This window comes from Triticum urartu, chromosome 2A (genome assembly GCF_056163025.1).
Source record: "Triticum urartu cultivar PI428250 chromosome 2A, HENAU_Tu73, whole genome shotgun sequence".
NCBI classification, from domain to species: Eukaryota; Viridiplantae; Streptophyta; class Magnoliopsida; order Poales; family Poaceae; genus Triticum; species Triticum urartu.
Genome location: NC_141874.1, coordinates 706,612,114 through 706,633,242, shown reverse-complemented (window position 1 = coordinate 706,633,242; position 21,129 = coordinate 706,612,114). Strand labels below are relative to the sequence as shown.

General features: G+C 44.6%; 3 protein-coding genes across 3 annotated transcripts; all 3 read right to left on the bottom strand.

Annotated features, from left to right (window-relative positions):
* Positions 1-410: 410 nt before the first annotated feature.
* LOC125539919 (uncharacterized) lies at positions 411-5,618 on the bottom strand. The gene is made up of 2 exons (XM_048703453.2): positions 4,279-5,618; positions 411-4,212 (listed from the first exon to the last, which is right to left on the bottom strand). The coding sequence occupies exon 2, from the start codon at positions 2,607-2,609 to the stop codon at positions 1,716-1,718; it is 894 nt and encodes a 297-aa protein (XP_048559410.1). The 5' UTR covers positions 2,610-4,212; positions 4,279-5,618; the 3' UTR covers positions 411-1,715.
* A 51-nt stretch (positions 5,619-5,669) lies between these two features.
* Positions 5,670-9,614, bottom strand: LOC125539917 (TLD-domain containing nucleolar protein). The gene is made up of 6 exons (XM_048703451.2): positions 8,721-9,614; positions 7,828-7,991; positions 7,343-7,581; positions 7,075-7,274; positions 6,271-6,396; positions 5,670-6,185 (listed from the first exon to the last, which is right to left on the bottom strand). The coding sequence occupies exons 1-6, from the start codon at positions 9,516-9,518 to the stop codon at positions 6,087-6,089; spliced, it is 1,626 nt and encodes a 541-aa protein (XP_048559408.2). The 5' UTR covers positions 9,519-9,614; the 3' UTR covers positions 5,670-6,086.
* Positions 9,615-9,929: 315 nt separating this feature from the next.
* LOC125539916 (uncharacterized) lies at positions 9,930-14,164 on the bottom strand. Its single transcript, XM_048703450.2, has 3 exons — positions 14,035-14,164; positions 10,564-13,881; positions 9,930-10,452 (listed from the first exon to the last, which is right to left on the bottom strand). The coding sequence occupies exons 2-3, from the start codon at positions 13,466-13,468 to the stop codon at positions 10,052-10,054; spliced, it is 3,306 nt and encodes a 1,101-aa protein (XP_048559407.2). The 5' UTR covers positions 13,469-13,881; positions 14,035-14,164; the 3' UTR covers positions 9,930-10,051.
* Positions 14,165-21,129: the final 6,965 nt, after the last annotated feature.

Genomic DNA, 21,129 nt, shown 5'->3' with positions numbered 1-21,129 from the left:
GCTGGTCTCTCCATAGATAGATCTTGGTGACACGTAGGAAAATTTTGAATTTCTGCTACGTTCCCCAACACGACGATCCTCCTCTGCCTCTTCTGTTGACATGTCGATAGGGTCCTCTTAATAAAAGTTGTTCAGGTGGATGAGTTGCCTTGGTTTCCATGGAAAACAACCACTCATGTGAGCGGTCGCGGTCGCATGGAACGCCGTCTTTTGCTCTGGAGTCCTTCTGAAGCATCCTGATGATTCGTTTCTTCTCTATTTTCCTTCCTTTCCTTTCTCCTGCGTGATATCTTTCCTTTTTAGCCCATTCCATGTGAAAATATATATTGAAGAGAGGATTTGTGAATCTTTTGCATTCATTGTTCATTAGTGGCAATATCGAAGCGAATATCTCCTTTTTAGTGAAATATGTCGGTTTAAATAAGGTTCAAATGAGTGTAAAAATATCACTCATCAGTCATCACTATTACATAAGAAATCTCATCCAATTCCGATCTACTTCCATGTGCCTACGAAGGAATTACTCACACTATGGACTTTTCGGAGATTGGATGCAATTACTAATTCATGATCTGGCATGTACAAACTGAAAACTTCATTCTCGATTCTACGAGAATTTTTATGAAAGCGTTTCATTTGCTTCTCTTCAATGGAAGTTTCATTTTCCCAGGATGTATCCTAATTTTTGGCCTAATTCTTTGAGCACCATGGAATTGTTGTTGAAGAAGAGTTGCTGATTACGATGGCGATGAATCCCTCTCTGCGGAGCCCAAACCAGACTTCATATCGGATCTCCAGATGAAGAACAAGAGGTGGCGGCGGCTCCTTAATTATCATAAAACACATCAGAGATTTTTTTTGATTTTTCTCTAGCATGTATAGGAATTTTAGGTGGTGGAATCGTCCTAAGGCAGTGGACGAGGAGCCCACCCGGCCTCCTAATGCGGTCAGGGGGTGGCCGCGCCAGGCCGTGTGGAGGCCCGTGGTCAAATTTGTAGAGAAATATATCATTATACACAATATCAGGTCTTGGGGATGTATCCGGATCGGTGAACCTCGTTAACAATCTCGGTGTCGTCCTCATGTGATTGTTTTAGTCCTCGGTAGATCGATTACGCCTCTCGGACTATTCTAACTGCGATGAAATGGGATCGAAAGTGCCATGAAAATTAGCCTAGACAGAATGATTGAGAAATAGGAGGAAAGAAAAAAATGCAACAACTAATTATAAGTCCAACTCACTACTCTAATCATTTTTTGCACTACATATAGTTTGTGCATCGCTAAGCCGAGTGCAATTTATCAGGTGCTCGGCTTCTTAGCGGATATACGGCTTATGTAGAAGTAAGCCGAGTGGTTTTTTTTTTTGTCATGTTGCCGTGAACCCCTGCTTTAACACTCGGCGTACAACTTTATACCCAGTGACGTGTGTTTTTTGATGTAGTGTGTACCACCTCTGTACCAAAATATAAGACATTTAAAGTGAAATTAGCCTAAAAACGTCTTGTATTTTGATACGAGGGAGTACAACTGACTAGTATAACATTGCAGCTAAAAAAGACACTCAACATTGTCGCACGAGAAATCAAAGACCCCTCTAGCATTATGACCAACTTGGATAAGAAAAACGAGACCTACCAGGACTAGCGCATAACCACTTGATGAATGAGAGGCACTTCCTTTCCCGGAAGGACCGAAGGAATTGATCTAAGTATCTAACATAACCACAAGGCATCGATCACCTCCTTGCTTTGCATGGCTTGGTAGTAGTACACCGTTGCTGCCATCAAAGAGAAGAGCTGCAGCGCACAGGACAGAAAAGCATGCACAGCCAGCGAGCACAAGCACAGCGCCATGCTCGTCTTGGCATACACAAGAGCAACCCGGTAGAGCGGAGCCACGACGGTCGGCATGAAGTGCGCCACGAGCACCAGCAGGAGGCCCTCCTTCCTCCTCACCAGCGTCACGAGACGCCACGCCTGCCGGAGCGCCCGCACGCCGCGGCACCGCCTGTCGACCACCGACGCGGCGACGCCCACCAACGCCACGACGGTGACGTAGAGGGAGACAAGACCCTGGACGGAGAGCACCCCCGAGGGGCCGCGCATCAGGGCGGGAGGCAGCGCGGCCAGGACCGCCCATGCGAAGTCAAGCGCGCCGACGACGGCGATGGTGATGAACGGGCCCTTCAGGCTGATCCTCCCCTTGACCAGCTCGCGCAGGAGCTCGGCTAGCGAGTAGCGGTCGCCGGAGTAGGTCGTGGAGGCCGCGAAGAGGAAGAGGATCTTCTTGGCGAAGCCGACCGCCAGGGCGACCATCACCTTGGAGACGGCGATGAGGATGAGCTTCATACCGTCTTGCAATAACGGCCTCCCCATCTCCATGACCTCCGCGTATTCGGCGCTCGAGAAGTCGGTGTTGTTGACCTCGGAGACATGGCTGGCCACGACGTCGGCGAGAGGCTGGACGAACACGAAACCGACTATGTGGTCAAGGAAGGCGGCGGCGGCAAAGAGGAGGAGCAAGGGCGTGAAGAGCTTGGGGTTTAACGTGGGGAGGATCAGCGCTTCCTTTAGGAAAGTAAAGCATGAGGTGGGTTTGGCAGCCATGGTTCCTTTTGGTAAGGTGCTTTGAAGAACTGAAGGTTGAGGATGGACTGCCTGAAGCTGTGGAGGAGCCGAGGAGATTTGTACTACGATGGGGGAGGGGATAGCTGATACTTCCTCTGATCCTTTTTAGTTTGTATATAAGTTTTATCCGAAGTTAAAATATCTTTACTTTGATCAAATTTATAGAAAAAATACAAACATTTACAATGTCAAAATAATATTGTTAGATTCATTACGAAATGTAGTTTCATGGAATATATATTTAGTATTGTAGAGGCTAATGTTTTTTAATATGTATTTGATCAAACTTTGCAAAATTTGACTTGATTCAAATCTAAATCTAATATGCGAAGTAAAAAGAACCGAAGAAAGTATATGCTCACAAACGGTACGTCGTTGTCGCCAAGGGAAGACTTGGAAAACCAAAAGAATCAAAGTACGAGCCGCTGGCCGGGGGAGAAAATTGCAGAAACCACTTGTACAGATTACCTTGGTGTTTGTTATTATAATATATTCTTTTCGTCTCAAAATAGGTGTCTCGGTCAGTCTAACTAGTTGCAGTCAGGTACAGTGAGGAAACTAGTCTGCACACGGTACTGCTGGACTAATTATCCACGGTTTCGCCGGCTTCAAGATTTGGTTCCCTGACAATGTTATTTGAGGATGGACTGGCTGACGTACGTAGGGGGAGGAAATGGCTGATATTTGCTCACCGGTCAACCGAGGAAGAGTGGCACGTCGTTGTGGCCAAGGGAAAAACTGTCCACGGAAAGCTCAGGCCATTAAACCATCCATCCGATCTCCGTTACAATCGTTGGATCTGGACCAAAAAATACGTAGGGCTTTGTCCTCCACGCACGGACTGCTTGTACTGTGACTGTTACCGAGAGCTGGCTCTCGGAAACTCCGAGTTTTCTGGTCAGCGGCTTGCTAGCTGATTAGCTCAACCTTTCCTGCTCCACCGACGCAGCGATCGAAGCATCCTGGAGAAAACCCTATCGCGGTTTTTTCTCGACCATGTTGTCCTGAATTTCCAAACTCCGTCCGCAGAACGCGGCCTCAGACTGGAGGATGGGCTTTGACGCACATGTACGCCATGGACTCGCTGGACGGCCTCCACACGGTAAGTACACGCTGGCCTCTCCTTGGCGAGCACGCACGGCAGCTCGACGCAGGCCTACTGGACGACGTCGACGCAGCCGTATACCATGACTGGACGCGCTGGGATGATCCCCTTGGGTATCCGAAACCTTGTCAACCTCGCCGACCAAGAAGCTAGGGGAGAAGAAACTGCATGGTCCTATTCAAGAGGAGATTGAGAGAATTAAGAACCTGCAAACATTGTTGTCTTTCGGCAACCTCACACTGCTCCAGAATTTCTCCTTGTCGAACAATAGAATCGACGGCCCCATTCCTAAAAGCCTTGGAAACTTGCAGCAGTTACCTAGCCTGGACTTATCCTCTAATCTACTTACTGGGGTTGTCCCTGATGAGATCTTTAGCCTTCCTTTGTGGACAGATTTTTTTATCTTTGTCCAATAACAATTTGTCGGGTGTTCTTTCTCCACAAGTTGGAAGGCTGATAAATATTGCAAGTTTGGATCTGTCAAAAAACAACTTATCAGGAGAAATACCAGGTAAACTAGGGGATTGTGCAAGCTTAGTGTACCTAGCTTTGGATGATAATTCCTTCACAGGGAGTATTCCCCCATCACTAGGTAATTTGAGAGGTCTGAGCAGACTAAATCTCACGAAGAATGCTTTGTCCGGCAGTATACCACGTGAGTTGGCCAAAATCAATAGGTTGCAGCAGCTTATATGTGGCACAAAATAACCTGTCTGGGGGCATTCAACAACTTTCCCAGAACTCGGGTGCTTTGATTGAACTGGACCTCTCCTTTAACCATATGGACGATGAGGTGCCTTCAAGCGGCGTGTTCGCAAACATGAGTCGATTCTCAATAGTTGACAACAGTGGGCTTTGTGGTGGCATTCCAGAACTGAAATTGCCTCCATGACAGGTAAAGCTGCATAAGAAGAAACAACAATTGCTGCCTAGTATTCTGCTTCCAGTTGCCGGCATTGCTACATGCATATGTATGTTTACTGTGTGCAATCTTTATGTTCAGGCGGAAAATGACAGTGGACAGGATGAAAATTGCTGGCCTCGGTATGTTGGGTGAAAAGTATCCCAGAGTTACATACCATGAAATGTTTGAAGCTACAGATGGTTTTGCACCTGCCAATCTGATTGGTGCCGGAAAATATGGTTCCATATATAAAGGAAACATGTCTATTCCATCTGTCAGGAATGGTGTTGTAGCCATGAAAGTGTTCACTCTTCACCAAGCTGGCTCTGCCAGAAATTCCTGGCAGAGTGTATGGCTCTCAGACGAGTTAAACATCGGAACTTGATATACATGAACACCTGTTGCTCTACTTTAGCCTTGACAGATGGTTGCATCCAAGAACAGACGAGCCGTAGCACAAGTAGAGTATTGTCCGCCTGCTGAACATAGCGGTCGATGTTTCCAGATGCACTAGACCATCTTCACAATAATAGTCGGCCATCAGTAATTCACTGCGATTTGAAGCCTGGCAACATCCTCCTTGACAGTGACTGGACTGCCAAGGTTGCCGACTTTGGGCTTTCAGAAATCATCGACCCGACTCTGCTAAAGGTCCAGCCAGACAACGATGATGATACAAGGTTGAACAATGCATTAGTTTGCTTAGCTTCTGTTGTAAGAGTCGGCATCTTGTGCTCAAAGGAAACACCATCTGAGAGAATGAACATGAAATATGTTGCCGCTGAACTGCACAGTATCAGAGACAGAATCAAAGGTGCGGCCATGGAATCCTCTTCCCCACAAATGGAATCCTCTGACAAGGAATGCCCTTAGTGTAAACACCAAGTATCCTTCTTCTTCTAGGGCATTCTCTATTGAATCTTCTGTTGTACTAGTTGTATATATGGAAGCTTCCCTTGAGAAAAATACAGCATCACGAATCGGTCAAGCAAAAGGTGACACTATCAGACATCCAAGGGAGATGGGCAACTTTCATGCAGATGTACATCCAAGGGAGTATATAACAATACTCCTCGGGTACATCCCTTATTAACAGATATATGAAGTTTATCTGTACATCCAAGGGAGTATATAACAGTATGGTACAGATGATGATTATCTAATTTACAACACAGATGTACAAATCGTTTGCTCTTGCTTCCCCTAAAACAAAGGGAAGATGAGAAGGAAACTCAGGCACTATTGTAACAACTGTAATTCTATACAAAGCCTCTGTTCAATTCAGAACCTAAATTATGAGTGGTCCTGCCAAATGCCTTTAACATCAAAGGGGTGAATACATGCAAATGACCTCTATATACCTCAAAAGTAATATTGTCATTTCTGTGTCCACTTTTGTATGGGTAGCTGCTGAACACTAGCAAATGAGCTTGGCCATAAAACTAAATCAACGTTCTTCCCGACGGGCCTTGTTTGGGTCAGAAACCATGTCCATCATCATTTTCTCTGGAGAGTCTTCCCAATTGCCAAAAGCTGCGAGATCAATCTGAAAAAAAAGGAAGGAAATGTTATGGACATTTGAACAGTGCTGTACATTGTAGAGAAGGGTCCTTGTTTGCTCGGCGTAGCACCTTTCTCCGCTGCCCTGAGAAAATATCCTCCCTCTTCTTGAAAATATCCTGTTGCCGCTTTGTTGTTTGTCCACCAAGCCCCCATACTTCGAAGTCAAGTATTGAAGCCTCAACAGGTAAATAACCCTACATCACAATAATGGAGTAATATCATAATCTGCTTTCAGTGGCATTTTGGACTGTGAGCTAGGCTCATGAAGTATTTATTTGAGGCCACATACTGCTACTGCCAAAGCTTGCAGATTTCAAATGAAAAACAGTGATGTGCAGTTATGCCCTACAGAGGAAAACTTTCATAACCTATAGCAAGTAATTTACATGGCCAGTTGGCCACTGAGTGGCTATCATCCATCTACCCTTGTTGCCTTTGGCACTATGTTTGGATTTTAAAAGCACTTTGGTTTTGCTACTTTGGGGTAAATAAACTAGCTAACTCAAACAACCTGTAGTTCAGAGCCAAGACAGAAATGAAGGTTCCTTGCTGACAGGATTACGGAACATGGGAGCAAGAAACTGGACCTAAGGCCTTGTACAATACTAGGTGCTTAGTGAGGTGCTTATAGAAAAATAAACTGGGTTTTCCGAAGCACCAACGCCTATTTCTACATGAGAGGCGCCTAATTAAGCGTCTACCCTCTACAAATAAGCACCGGTGCTTAAAGAAGCACTAGTTTATTTCTCTAAGCACCTCCCCTAAGCGCCTTGCATTGTACAAGGCCTAAGAGTTCTTTCGAGATTATACTAAGGTGGTTATAGCAATAACAATGAGATATTTAGTCAGAACTACCAAATGTCAAATTTAACCTGATTGGGAATGAGAGAACCGTGTTGGTAAGTCTTGTCAACTGCATGATGGCGAATTGTAACTTTAGAGAAGTCCTCGTCGATAAAGATCCTCTCGTTTCCAATTGATCCACCGAATGCTAAGCCAAGAGGCTTTGGCGTTGCCTCATACGTCTTTAGTTGAGTATGCAGGTGGCAATACATGATGTTCTTCTCCTTACCTGCTAGATTAGACAAACAGTAAGCTACAATCAAATGTGGCGAAGGACATAAGCAACAAAAGTCATACCCGATGGCAGAAGCATGCGGAATATTGGATATGTGGCACATAGGAACCCAGAGCTACCGTAGAAAGTGTCTTTGTTCTCAAATCCATCCTCAGTTAATACACCAATTCCCCATTTTCGGCCAGCATCAACATTCTCACTACCAGAATTTGAGAATGCCGAGAGAAGAATTAGCGCTGGTCCCTTATACCCCTCAACACAAGACCAAAACCGGCTCAGACCTTTTCCATGAAGCGATGACCTACAAATATGTTCTAGATCAGGATTAAAACTTATAATGTAATCAGGTCAAGACAGGATTTTACAAGATCACCTGATAACAACTGAAACTTACAATCTTGACAAGAAAACTACTCCCTCTGTCCCATAATATAAGAACGTTTTTCACACTACACTATTGTCAAAAGCGTTCTTATATTATGGGACGGAGGGAGTAGCTTACAAAGATAATCACGAGAATACAAAGCAAAAAAGGGCAAGAAGTAACCTATAAAGAAGGTCTCCTGTGTCCATTCCAATGACAGATGCTGACAAAAACTTTTCACTCAATGTGTTTCTGACGCTGAGAGAGATTGACCATGCCCTCCCACGTGTTAATAGATATGCATCACAAGTATCAAAAGTTGTGTTACCAGTTGAAACAGAGCTTTCCTGTTTGTAAGAAACAACTCTGGTTAGAAGAAATATTATGCCAAGTTTAAGCTTCATTATTATAAAGTCATCAGATAGGATTCTAAATAATTGGACAAAACAAATAAAGATTCATTGTTGCAGCAAAATAATGAGGTCGTGAACTCCATGAGTTCCTCCTGCAGGAGCTTCAGCTTAGTGCTAATAAAATATTCTGAAGCAACTAACGGTTTTTTAAACGATTTTTCCCAGCCTCTGCATTGGAGTTAGTTATCAATTACTATACACCAAGCTCAGAATCTATGTCTGGATATCTTCACAATTCCTACCTGGATTGTTAAGTGAGTTCTGAACAGTCACATATAAAGAAGAACAATCCGAATTTCTAGCAAGCACTGAGAATGTACATAATGCAGAACTTGCTGATAATTTGTAGAACCAGAGTAGCCAGGACAGCTGATCATGAAATTAAGTGCTCTGGCAACTTATAAGTTATAACATGTCATAAGAAGCTAAATCTTCTATATATGCCTCCTGGCAGCACAAGACCTAAGATATAATATAATCAAGGGAAAACATGTGGAAATAGATGAGTAAAATTTTCCCACCATTTTGCACATCTACCTTCTATTATATGCACCTATAACTGAACAATGGCAATGCCGCATCAAACGGCACCACAGTTGATACTAAACAAGCTATTCAATCTTTCAGAATAGCAACTAATTCCGCAATGCATAATCGGATTACCTTCGCTGGATCAGACTCAGACGACCGGAACCTGTCCTGCACATACCGCGAGAGGCAGTTGCCAAGCCCGGGGACAGTCGAGATGACCCAGGACGTGAACTCCTGCACCGAAACCCCCTTCCCGGCACCGGAAACCTCCCAGCCCCATACACCCTCGTCATCTGCGACGGCGCCCGCGGACACGAGCGCCGACAGCACCAGGTGCGAAACGTCCGGGAGCAGCACGGCCTCCCCCTTCCCCCCTTCCTCGCCGCCCGAAGCCCTCGGCGCCAAGCCGCTCCACGCCATGACCCAGCACATGGACAGCAGCACGGCGATCTCCCCGGGGGCGAGCTCCCCCACGACCTTCCCGCCCTCCTCATCCCCGCCGCCGTCCTCGTCGGGGCGGAACTGCACGCCGCAGGGCGCGCCCGCGGCGGCGCAGGCCGCGGCGTAGACGCGGAGGAGCACCGCCAGCGGCAGCGAGGCCCGGGCGCGCGCGCAGCAGGAGTTGAACCCCTTGAGGAAGCCGAGCCAGCCCCCCGCCCCCGCGTCCTCGGAGGCGCCGCGGGGGAAGAAGAGGGAGGCGATGGTGGGGCCGAGGCTTGCGAGGAGGTCCTGGAAGTGCGCCGGAGTTTCAAGAGGGGGGGCGGAGCGGAAGGAGGTGGGCGGGAGGGAGAGGGTCGCGGCCAGGTCGGCGGAGCGGGAGAAGACGGCGCGGAGGAGCGGGAGGGAGAGCGCGGCGGAGGCGAGGGCCTCCTGCTCCCGCAGCTCGCGCGCCTCCGCGGGAGCGCTGGCGGTGGAGGAGGACCCGCCCATGGCTGCTGGTGGTGGTGAGATGTCGTCGGCGCGGCCGCGGTGGTGGAGTGGGGATCGGGGAAGGGGAGAGGGGAGGGGGAGAGGGGAGGGGCGGGGCGAGGCTCTTGGGGGTTCCAAGGGGCGGAGAGGGGAGAGAGGAGGGGGACCGCGTGGCGGCCTGGGAGAGAGTTGGATCGCGGGGTCTAGGTGTTTGATGGATTGCCGACGCGGTAACTCAAATTTGGTGATCTGGATTCTGGAGTTGGATTAGAGCTGGAGAGATTTCCAAAGGACGACGGTAGAAGAGGACGGAGACGTGGACTTTCAGTATACGCTAGCCTTCGTGGGAAGCGTAACCAAATTTGTACTGTTCAAATGTTTTCTGCTGGTCACACTAAGGCGAGAGGCAGTTCCTAAAATATTGGGCAGATATTCAGAAGACAACTCCGCTACCTGGGTAGGTACAATTAACCGAAGATGTAGCAGCACACCAGCATCATGCTCCATTTGCTAACACTAACACGGAGAACAAAACACATCACCACATAGACCGATCAATGCCGCTGAGACCCTTTTTTCTTCGCTGCCACGGAAGCAGAGCAATCCTTCTTGATGTTCCTCAGCCTAGCGACCACATCGCTCATGCTCGGCCTCTGGTCACTAGAGTCGGCCGAACAGTCCAGACCCAGCTCGAATGTCGACACAAGGAAGTCACCCTTGCAGGCACTGGAAGCCAATGCCGATGTAGTAGTATTCATCTCTTCACCTTGCAGCAGCTTCTCGTCAACAACATCGACGAGCCTCGCTGGGAATGCTCGCGAAACCCACTGCCTGAGGCTGGATTCTCCAAGGAACATGGGGTTTGTGGGCCTCCTGCCGGTGAAGACTTCGAGCAGCATGATCCCAAAGCTGAACACGTCGCTCTTCCGTGACGCCTTCCCCATGTACGCAAGCTCTGTACAAGAAAGGAAAAAGTTGACAGCGTTAGCCAACCAAAGTAATAGGCTAATAGCAGCTAATTTCTTGGCAAATGAATTGCCCAGGCATGGTCGTACCAAGCACGTACCTGGGGCCATGTACCCAATTGTCCCTGGCATACTCGCTGAGACCATGGAGTTGTCATCGCCTAATAACTTCGCAATGCCAAAGTCGGCAACATGCACCGTCATGTCCTCATCCAACAGCACATTGCTAGGCTTCAGGTCGCGGTGTAGGACAACCTGACAGTGATGATGGTGCAGATACTCCATTGCCTCCGACACGCCGAGCATAATGTCCAGTCTCTTGATGAATCCTAGTGGTTCACTATTTTCAGTGTGCAAGTGCGTCTCCAAGCTACCATTGGGCATATACTGAAGCAACAGTGCTCTAAAATCCAAGTTGGAACAGGTATTCAATATCCGTATCAAGTTGCGATGCCGGGCCATCCGCAACACTTGACATTCAGCATCAAAGCTCCTCACGGCCTGCTCGAATTGCATGTTGAGCACTTTTATCGCCACCACCAAACCATCGTCCAGTTGGCCCTTGAAAACTTTTCCGAAACTTCCAACTCCAAGTAGGTTGTCCTCGTTGAAATTTTCAGTGGCACGAGCAACCTCGTGGTAGGACACTAACCTATGGCTGACTGGATCAACTCCATCAGCAGCAGGTGTTACCTCTCCCTGCTTCAGATTGTTCCTTCTTATCAGCAGGTATAGGCACATAGCTATAGCCGCCAATGTTAAAGCAAAAGAAGGTAGTAGGAATTTTAGCAAATGTCCATTATTAACAGGGTGAGAGTTACCAAGGCATGGCAAAAACCCTAAACGGGGAGCACCGCACAGACCGAAGTTTCCTATCAGAGATTGCAAGGTGATGTTTCTGAAAACACCTTCATCTGGTATTGAACCTTGTAACTCATTGAAGGACAGGTTCAGGCTTGTGAGGTAGGTTAAGTTTGTCAAGTACTTTGGGATGGTACCCGAGAAGTTGTTGGAAGATAGGTCCAGTGTTCCTAAGCTAATTAAATTACGAAAACTGTATGGAATAGAATTTTGAAATGAGTTGTGAGACAGGCTTAGGTAAGTTAGCATCCGGAGCTGTCCAAAGGAATCTGGTAGGCTGCCAACCAAGTTGTTGTTGGAGAGATCTATTTTGTTAATCTGTTTCATGTGGCCGAGATCAAAAGGTAATGCACCAGTCAGAGAGTTATGGGACAGATTCAGTTCAACAAGGTTATTAAGAAGAAACAAGCTTGTTGGCACATGTGAGGACAGATTGTTATAAGACAAGGAAATGTATTCCAACAAAGTGAGATTACCAAGGCCATCTGGTATAGAACCAGAGAATTTGTTGTTGTAGAGAAATAATTGTACCAGTCTCTTGAGCATACCAATTTGCGCCGGGATGGGACCAACAAAGCTATTCCCTGAGATGTCAATCCTCTCAAGGTTCTCCATAGTCGTGATGGATTCTGGGATCGACTGGCTTAGTTGATTGTTCATAAGGATCAACGAGCTGACACCACTTAGATTTGATATTGTCGATGGAATTCCTCCTGTCAACTTGTTGCCAGTTGCATCAAAAATCACAAGCTTCTTGGAGAGGTTTCCAGTATAGTCAGGAAGGCCTCCACTGAAATCATTCACCTGCAAATTTACGAGACGGAGCTCCCTGCAATTTGAGAGACCATCCAAGAAGCCAAGCTCCCCTTGGAAGCGGTTTGATCCAAGATCGAGGAGTTGTAGTGATCTCATGTTCCCAAGTGTTGCTGGTACTGACCCGGTCAGTAGATTGAGGGCCAACCCTATTGCGGTTAATGATGTCAAGTTGCCAAGAAAAGCAGGAAAAGAACCTGTGAGTCCATTAGATGAAAGCTCCAAAATATTGAGCTGTCTCAACTTGCTCAATTCAATCGGGATCTCTCCATTGAGCTTGCAGAATGAGAGGTCAAGCCTGGTGAGCATGGTAAGATTCCCAAGAACATGAGGGATTTGCCCAACAAGTTCGTTCCCCCCAGCTAAAAGGCCGGAAAGGAACGGCAGCTCACCCAGCCATGCCGGCACAGGACCCGTAAAGAAATTCTGAGATAGAGAGATGATCCTGATGTTCTTGCACGAAGCAAGGCCTGAAGGAATCAGACCTGTGAAGTAGTTCTGAGAGAGGGATATTACTTGCAACATGGGGAGACTAAGGCTGCCATTGCTGCTAGGAACAGGGTCAGTCAGATTGTTACTGGCCATATACAGCATCCTAAGTCTAGACATATTGAAAATGGCCGAGGGAACTGGTCCAGAGAGCTGGTTTCGCTGCAGGCCAAGGAAATCAAGCATGGGCAAGGAGCTGACGCTGTCAGGTATCGACCCAGACAGGGTGTTGTTCCCAAAGGAAACATAGCTTAGCAGAGGTGTGTTGTTGAACAGATGAGCAGGTATCGGACCACTCAAGTAGTTGGCATGCAGAGCTATGTAGGCAAGGTTGCGCAATCCTTGCATCTCTGTTGGGATTTGACCAGACAGCATGTTGCTGCCCAAATCAAGAACTTGGAGACCTGTAAGGTTCCCAAAGGTAGATGGAATGGAGTGAGACAAGTTGTTGTGTGCAAGATTGAGCCGCCTAAGGCGACGCAGCCGGCCGAGGTCGGCGGGGATGGAGCCGACGAGGTTGGAGCTGGTGAGGTTGAGAACAGAGAGGAAGGAGAGGTTTCCAAGGTGAGGGGCGAGCTGACCATGGAGGGGCACGCCCGGCAACTCCAGGGCGGTGACGCGATGGCGCTGGCGCCGGCCGCATGACACGCCGACCCAGCGGCAGAAGGACACATTGGTGGCCCAGCTGTTGCGGAGGACGCCGAGTGGGTCGGACAGCCGCGCCTTGAACGCGAGCAGCGCGTCGAGGTCAGTGTCATTGCTGCTAGGAAGGGAAGGAGCAGCGAGCACGGTCGCCAGCAGCGGTACCAGTGCGAGTATAATGAGGCGAAATGCCATGGCCATGGACAGTGCTGGCTAGCCAAGTTATGAGAAGCAACCATAGAGTACTTCTCTTCTTAAGTAAGGAAGAGTGGAAGACCTTGACTTGGTGAGCTTGTGGAAACAGTCAATGCATACCTTGAGAGAGTATACAAATTTGTTTTCCTGCAGCCTAGAGAGCGACTAAAGCATTGCCTTGCATACGCACATGATCAATTTTCAAATCCTAAAATGCAAGACAACGACCCCTCAACAGTTTTAGCCGTGATTGATTATCGCAGGTTCACACTTAACAACAACTTGGATTGCATGGTTTTCTCCTCTGGACTTAGACTCGGCGTTCTGTGGGATGAACTCTGCTCGCACTTGACAGCAGACTGTTATTGTGTAGGAGTAGTATTGGATGGCTTTCTCCGACAACGACTCCAGTCATAAAGCTGATGCACAAAAGTCGCAGTTGGGTCATTGGGTGGTGTTGGTCATATACAGTGTACTGTTATTTGGTTAGTGTTTTTCAATGCATTCGGAGTCCCAATCCTCCCTTGTGTCAGCCCCAGAATCAGCTAGCTATCAGGGTTGAAGATAGGTACCTAGATACTGATGACGCTGGGAGGCATGAGCCTCACTTGGGTCCGGCACCCCTTGACCAGCGCCACTCGCCGGCCGGAGGCCCCCGAGCGAGGAGGTCGTGGAAGTGCTCCGGCTGGTAGGGGGTCTCCGCCAGGTCGGAGGAGCGGGAGAAGACGGCGCGGAGGAGGGAGCGAGAGAGAGGCGGAGGCGAGGGTCTCCTGCTCCCGCAGCTCGCGCGCCTCCGCGGAGGCGTTGGCGGTGGAGGATGACCCGCCCATGGCTGCTGCTGGTGGTGAGCTGTCGTCGGCGCGGCCGAGGTGGTGCCGTGGTGGAGTGGGGATCCGGGAAGAGGAGAGGGGCGAGACGGGGATCTTTTCTTTGATGGGGTGCGAGACGGGGCACTTGGGGGTTCGAAGGGGGCGGAGGGAGGAGGGGCCCGCGTGGCAAGGAAAAGAGTCGGATCGCGTGTTTGATGCATTTTTTTTTTAAAATATGTATATGACAACCGTGTGGCAGATTGCGAAACAAACTGCCACACGCATCCAGCGCCGTCAGTTCCCGCACGACCTCCCGATTTCTTTCATTTCCCACATGTTTTTGGCAAAAATAATGCTTGGACTAGGATTTGATCTTTGGTTTGTAGGTAATCAACAAAGGGAGCTTACCACCTCACCTATGACACTCATTGTTGAATAAGCTAAGGGAAATACTGTTTTTGACATGTTTTTGCCTTTAATATGTTAGCACTGAAAAACTTTTTGTTTCAAGCATCGTGGTAACTTTGATCATTGAGAATAAATTTGTTGAACCCGTCCCCCCGGTAATTTCTGTAAATAGCACGATAACATTCACGCCATTGACCTGATAATTTAGATACAAACATCGTGGTAATTTTAACCATTGGGGAAGACAAATGTGAAAAGATATCCGATAATTTATGTGTAAATAGATGATAATATACGCAGTGCACATCTGATAACTGAGGTAGAAACACCATGGTAACTTTGACCGTAGGAATTTTTTTTTTGAAAAGATACTCCAGTATCTTCTGTGTAAATAGCACGGTAGTATACCTTCCTCCCCTGACATTTTTATGTGTGTATAGCATGAAAACATATGCACTGCGATAACTAAACACCATGATAAATTTTTGTCCCATGGGGGAGGGGGTGGAATTTGTTACTGAAACATACCCCTGATAAATTTTGTGTAAATAGCATGATATTTTAAGCACTACGGGCTTGATAGGTTACCTAGAATCACCATGATAACTTTTTGTTCCGGGAAAAAGTTGTTCAAAATATTCCCAATATTTTTTGTGTAAATAACATGATAATATAAGCACCGCGTAACCGATAACTTGCAATATAAACATGATGGTAATTTTTTTACCAAAGGAAAATAAGTTGTTAAAAACATATACTCACCTTGCGCGTGGGCCTCTTGGATGAACATAACACATGGCGTGTCACGGGAAAGTCACATAATGTTTAATGTCATGAGGGACACACGTGTTATAGGCGTGATAAGTTGCACAAAAACATCGTGGTAATTTTTGACCTATGGAAAAAGCTACCGAAACACACCCAGATTTTTAGATGCAAGTATCATGATAATATACGAACTGTAGACCCGGTAACTCATGTACAATCCCCCACGGTAACTTGACCGGGGGGAGGTTGATGTACATATACTCTGATAACTTATGTGTAAGTATCACTGTATTTTACACATCGAAGACCTTATAACTTGTGTACAAAACACAGTGGTAACTTTGAAGGGGTGTAGTTGTTGAAGCATAGTACCTGGTACGTTCTATGTAAATAGCAAGGTAAGTTATGTAACACAGGCATGATAAGTTGCATACGAATACCATGGTAATTTTGTCCTGAGGAGAAATCATGTGGTAGACGTGAAGAAGTAGCAGTTTTCTCAAGGGTGGGCGCTCGAGATGTGCAGGAGAAGCAGGTTTCTCGGGCGAGCCTGCGGGGTCGTTTGGGAGAAGGCGAGGTCAAAAAATAAGGGATCGTGTAGTATTTTAAAATAAAAAAAGTAGAGGTGTGACAGTTTTGCTTATATGACACATTTTTAACCCTAAAAAGGAATATATATTTTGAATAAAAAATATATAATTGACCGTGTGTTGTAATGGCGAATAAATATTCTAGTGGGTTAGCTCATGCTTTACATGCCTATATTGTGTGATTGTGTTAAAAACTAAGATTTTATTTGATAAGCATTATTGATGATTTATTTTATTTGGTAAGTCAATAAGAGGTGGGGCAGCTGATTCAACTTTTAGGGGAAAATTGGCGAAATAAGCTAGAGATGAGAAAAAAAATCAAAACGAAGAAAGTGGGGAGAGGGAAGGAGAACAGGCGTATGGTTGGATGAAGGACGAACGAAGGATAGAACCTTACATTGTTTTTAATTTATAAAGTAGGGGAAGATGAGAGGTATTAAATATCTAAATAAGTATATATCCTCAAAAAAAATCTAAATATATACACATTCTTAAATAAGGGAAAAAATGAAGTGAGTCTGAGTAGAAATATCCACTCTGAGTAGAAAGTTTCTGCACGCGCTCCTGACTTCAAGGACCCGCAGAACAAAAACGGGGGGAGAGGCGGTAGGGGAGCCTGAACTGATGCTCCAAATCCATGTCAGGCATTTGATCAAACATCTCACATGCGTGGTCTATTCCTCCAAATTGCTTCCCATAGCCATCAATCATGGTGTACCATGAGAATGCATTGCATCCCTCTGCGCACTTCGTCAAACAGCTCCTACGCTAGGCCAATGTCCCCACACTAAACGTGCCTTGCAACCATGGAGTTAGAAGAAACGAGGCCGAACCATCATAAAAACCTTCCGCCGAAACGGCTGCTTGTGAAGCATGTATCTTGTGAACAAGTCATGGTCCAGGCTCTACCTGCAGTCTCGGCGTTGCATCAGTAGCCCGATCCCTAAGCCCGCATGCGTAGAGGACGGACCCTCTTTGGAGAGTTGGCGTAGTGCCTGGTAATGGAGGCAACGACGATCTTGACTGAAGATGGTGGCGGCGTGGGTTGCCGGAGCCACGAACATGGTGGTGATGATGAGCAAGGGGAAGGTGGGGAGAGAATTGCGGCGGTGGCTGTCTAGGATATGCGAGCGAGAGGTCTTTTTATATATCCTCGAAGCTCCTTATTTCGCGAGCAGTGCCTTATTTCTCTTGTCTTTCCTTGTTTAATTTTTTGAATCCGTAGGAGGTGGAGTGGTGAAAAAGGAAAGAGGAAGAAGGTGTGGGGTCAGGCGATCGTACCAGGGAGAAGGGCTTCGGGCGATCGCTTGACAAGAGGAAAAAAACCAAACGAGCAAACGACCTATGTACCGAGACTTTAGGAGTAGAGATAATATTTCATTACAAATTAAGTACGTACTTAAATGCTTTAATAATAAGATTTGTTTGTTATGATTTACACATTATTTTTTAAAATTGATTATTTATGTCCTAATTAATGTGAATAAGCGATTTAAGGTAAGGTTAATTATTTTAGATTTGATCTTTAGAGATTGATCGTGATTGATTCTTTCACATAAGACATTACTAAATAACTTGCGTCAGCATAAGAAGTTCTGATCCGTTCAGATTTTTTTCGTTGTGTGAGAGGGTAACGCAAAAATAAACCGGTGGGATTGGGGAAGGGGGCAAAAGAAACCAGTCGAAAAAAGCGGACGAAATTGATTGGATGAAAAAAACTTGGACGCAATCCTATCAACTGCTTCATTAGGAGTAGAGATTGGAATTTCATGTTCTTAAATAGTAGCGAAGAATAGACCTTATAGGGCCCTTCTAATGCTTTTTTTCCTCTCCATTTTACTCCCTCCGTCCATACATACGGATGTATGTAGATGCATTTTAGAATATAGATTCACTCATTTTGCTTCGTATGTAGTACATAGTAGAATCTCTATAAAGATACATATTTAGGAACGGAGAGAGTATTATTTTTGGTGTTTCTTCTGCTAATATGTTTCTATATTTTGTTGCCTTTTCTTCACATTTTGGGCAGTTGTCTATTTATTTTTCTTTTACTTATTTTTTATTTCCTAGTTTCCGTTTCTTTTCTAGATTCATGACTATTTTTTAATATGAACATTTTTTTGGAAAATTATGAGAATTTTTAGATCCACAAATATTTGAAAAAATCTTGAATTATTTAAAAACGTGAATTTTTTCTTTAAACTACATAATTTTTTTAGAATATACACACAGTTTTAAAATATATGAATTGTTTTTTTTCACAACAAGAATTGTTACATGTGTCAGAAAAAAAGATAACCGATTTATTCCGAGGCATGAGATAATAACCCGACGCAATGTTTTACCTAAAAAAAACTTTTCAAAGCAACCGGACCAAGGCCTGACCCATATGAGTGATTTAGCCGGACCGAAGCGGTGAAAAACGTTTCGTAAGCAAACCGAGATTAAAGGTGTCGGGCTTTGGTCCCGGTTCTGGGCCTCTGGAACCGGGACAAATGGGCCTCTTTCTACTAGTGTCGTGCCGTTTCACTTCATGACAGAGACAAAAACCACCGCTCACAACACTAATTTTTTACTGAATGCATTGACGAGTCTTGAGCGTGTTTCAACCTTCAATATGACTTATTCGAAAAAAAACTTGAATATGATTGGTTGGGCCCGCCTATCAGGCTGACATGGTAAAAAAATGGCACATTGAGTTGGTCTTCTTCTTCTTTTCCCCCTCCTCCTCCTCCTCCTCCTCCTCCTCCTCGCCCTCTCATGCATTACATCAAAAGCCTGTGTGCATCAACCATGGTGGTGAACTACTGCACCCCGGCGGCTATGTGTTGTTGCAGCTCCTCTGCAGGGCTGCGTGGCATTTCTTTTCCATGCCAGCTTGATAAGCAGGCTCTAGTTGTCATAATCGGAATCGAAACGCGCTACATCAGTGCATTTAGTAAATATTTGTATTGTGAGTGGTGGCTTCGATATAACTTTTGTAAAATGATGGCGAACAACTAATGACACAACAATCGTCGTGGTTTTATGTTTTTTACTCAACTATCAGACATTAGTGATTAGAGATTGATGACATTTTTAGAGGATAATATGTCACGTGTTTTTTTCTCGAATATTAGTTAGATATTTAGAAGGCTAGAGACAAATGCTCTCCAAGCTGCTACCAGTTAGCTGGATCCAAACTTGGACACCTGTTTTGTAAAGAAAAAACAGAGACACTTGACCTTGGATGGAGGACAATTGTTCTTCATCACCATAGTGCTTTGGGTGGTGCATTGGAGTGACTGGACTAAGATGCTACAGTTTAATTGATAAGACACTTATACACACCTGATGTTCTGTGCTCCTATGTCTCATGTTTCAGCCACACCATTGTGCAACCATTTCATATGAGTGTCGGTCTCATGAATGGCATTGCTCATGATGATTTGTATTTACTTTGAGAAACATCAATGAGCATATTACATATTATTGGCTTATTATAGCCTTAGATGGTGATATTGTAGGACTGACGACACTCTGTCCATCAGAATTTACAGTTCTTCACTCGTAGCGAAGAATATACCTTATATCGCATATGACCCTTCTAACGCTTTTCTTTTCCCCTCCATTTTATTATTTTTGATATTTTTTTCTGCTGATATTTTTTATATTTTGTTACCTTTTCTTCACGTTTTTGTCAGTTTTATATTCATTTTTCTTTCCCTTATTATTTTTTATTTCATAGTTTTCCTTTATTTCTTAGATTCATGATTTAATATGAACATTTTTTTGAAACTGATGAACGTTTTTAGGGCCACACATATTTTCAAAAAATCATGATTTATTTAAAAACGTGAACAAAATCTTAAAACTACATAAAGTTTTTAAATATACGCACACTTTTAAAATATATGAATTATTTTTTCGCATCAAGAATTTTACAACTGTCAGAAAAAAAGCTAGAAGAGTTTTGCAAGGCATGATCTAACAACCGGATATTTTATTCTTATATAGCTAATTTTTAGGATCTTTTATTCTTATAGCTTTTTTTAGAACATTTTTATTCTTATAGCTTTATTTTTTAGGCAATTTTATTCTTATAGCTAGTCAACGGCGCAACGTTTTTGAAGCAACCGGAGCAAGACCTGGCCCATACGCGTGATTTAGCATCCCGGCCTGTCTTTGCGGATAGAAGCAGCCCGGCCCATCTTCCTCGTACTTGGCGGAGAATATATTTTGCAAATATTATTCTTTTTTTGTTTATGGACAGTAAAATGTTTGCAAAATATATTCTTTTTTTGTTTTGTTTTCAAATAGGACGTAACAAAATCATGTCAAGTACATGATATGTTTGAAATATTTTATTTCATACTTTAACATTTTTTGAAACATGTTGAATATTTTAAAATATATGGGGCAATATTTTCTCAAATAATATTGAACATTTTCTTCAAACACATTGAACATAATGCATGACAATCATTTTCTCAAATAACTTCAAACAATTTTATATGAGATGATTATTTTGATATGATAAACATTTTGAGTTACAATTGTTTTTAAAAAAATAAGTGACATTTTCTTAGTAACATGAAATTTTTTAAATAGACATTGAATATATTTTTTAAGTACTCAATTTCATTGATTTAATTTGATGAAGTGAAGACACTTATGGTGGCAAAATGTGTGTGAATATGAATGGAGATTGGCGAGAATAATTCTCTACTTTAAGAGGTTATACAGAGAGATTTTGATAAAGGTTGAACATTTTGGAATGTGGGTAGAATAATTTTTAGATCCACGATGACTTTTTAAACATGTGATTATTATTTTTGGAGTAGATAATGATTTGTTTATATAAATACATGTCATACTTTTTTTAAAGAAAGAAATAGATAATTGTCCGTGTGTTATAACCTGTGAATAAATAATCTAGTGTGTTAGCTCATGATTTCGTAAGTCAACAAGAGGTGGGGGCAATTGATGCAATTTTTAGGGAAAATCGGCGAAATAAGCTAGAGATGGGGAAAAATTAAAATGAAGAAAATGGGAAGATGGATGGTCAACATGCGTAAGGCTGGACGAAGGATAGAACATTAGATTATTT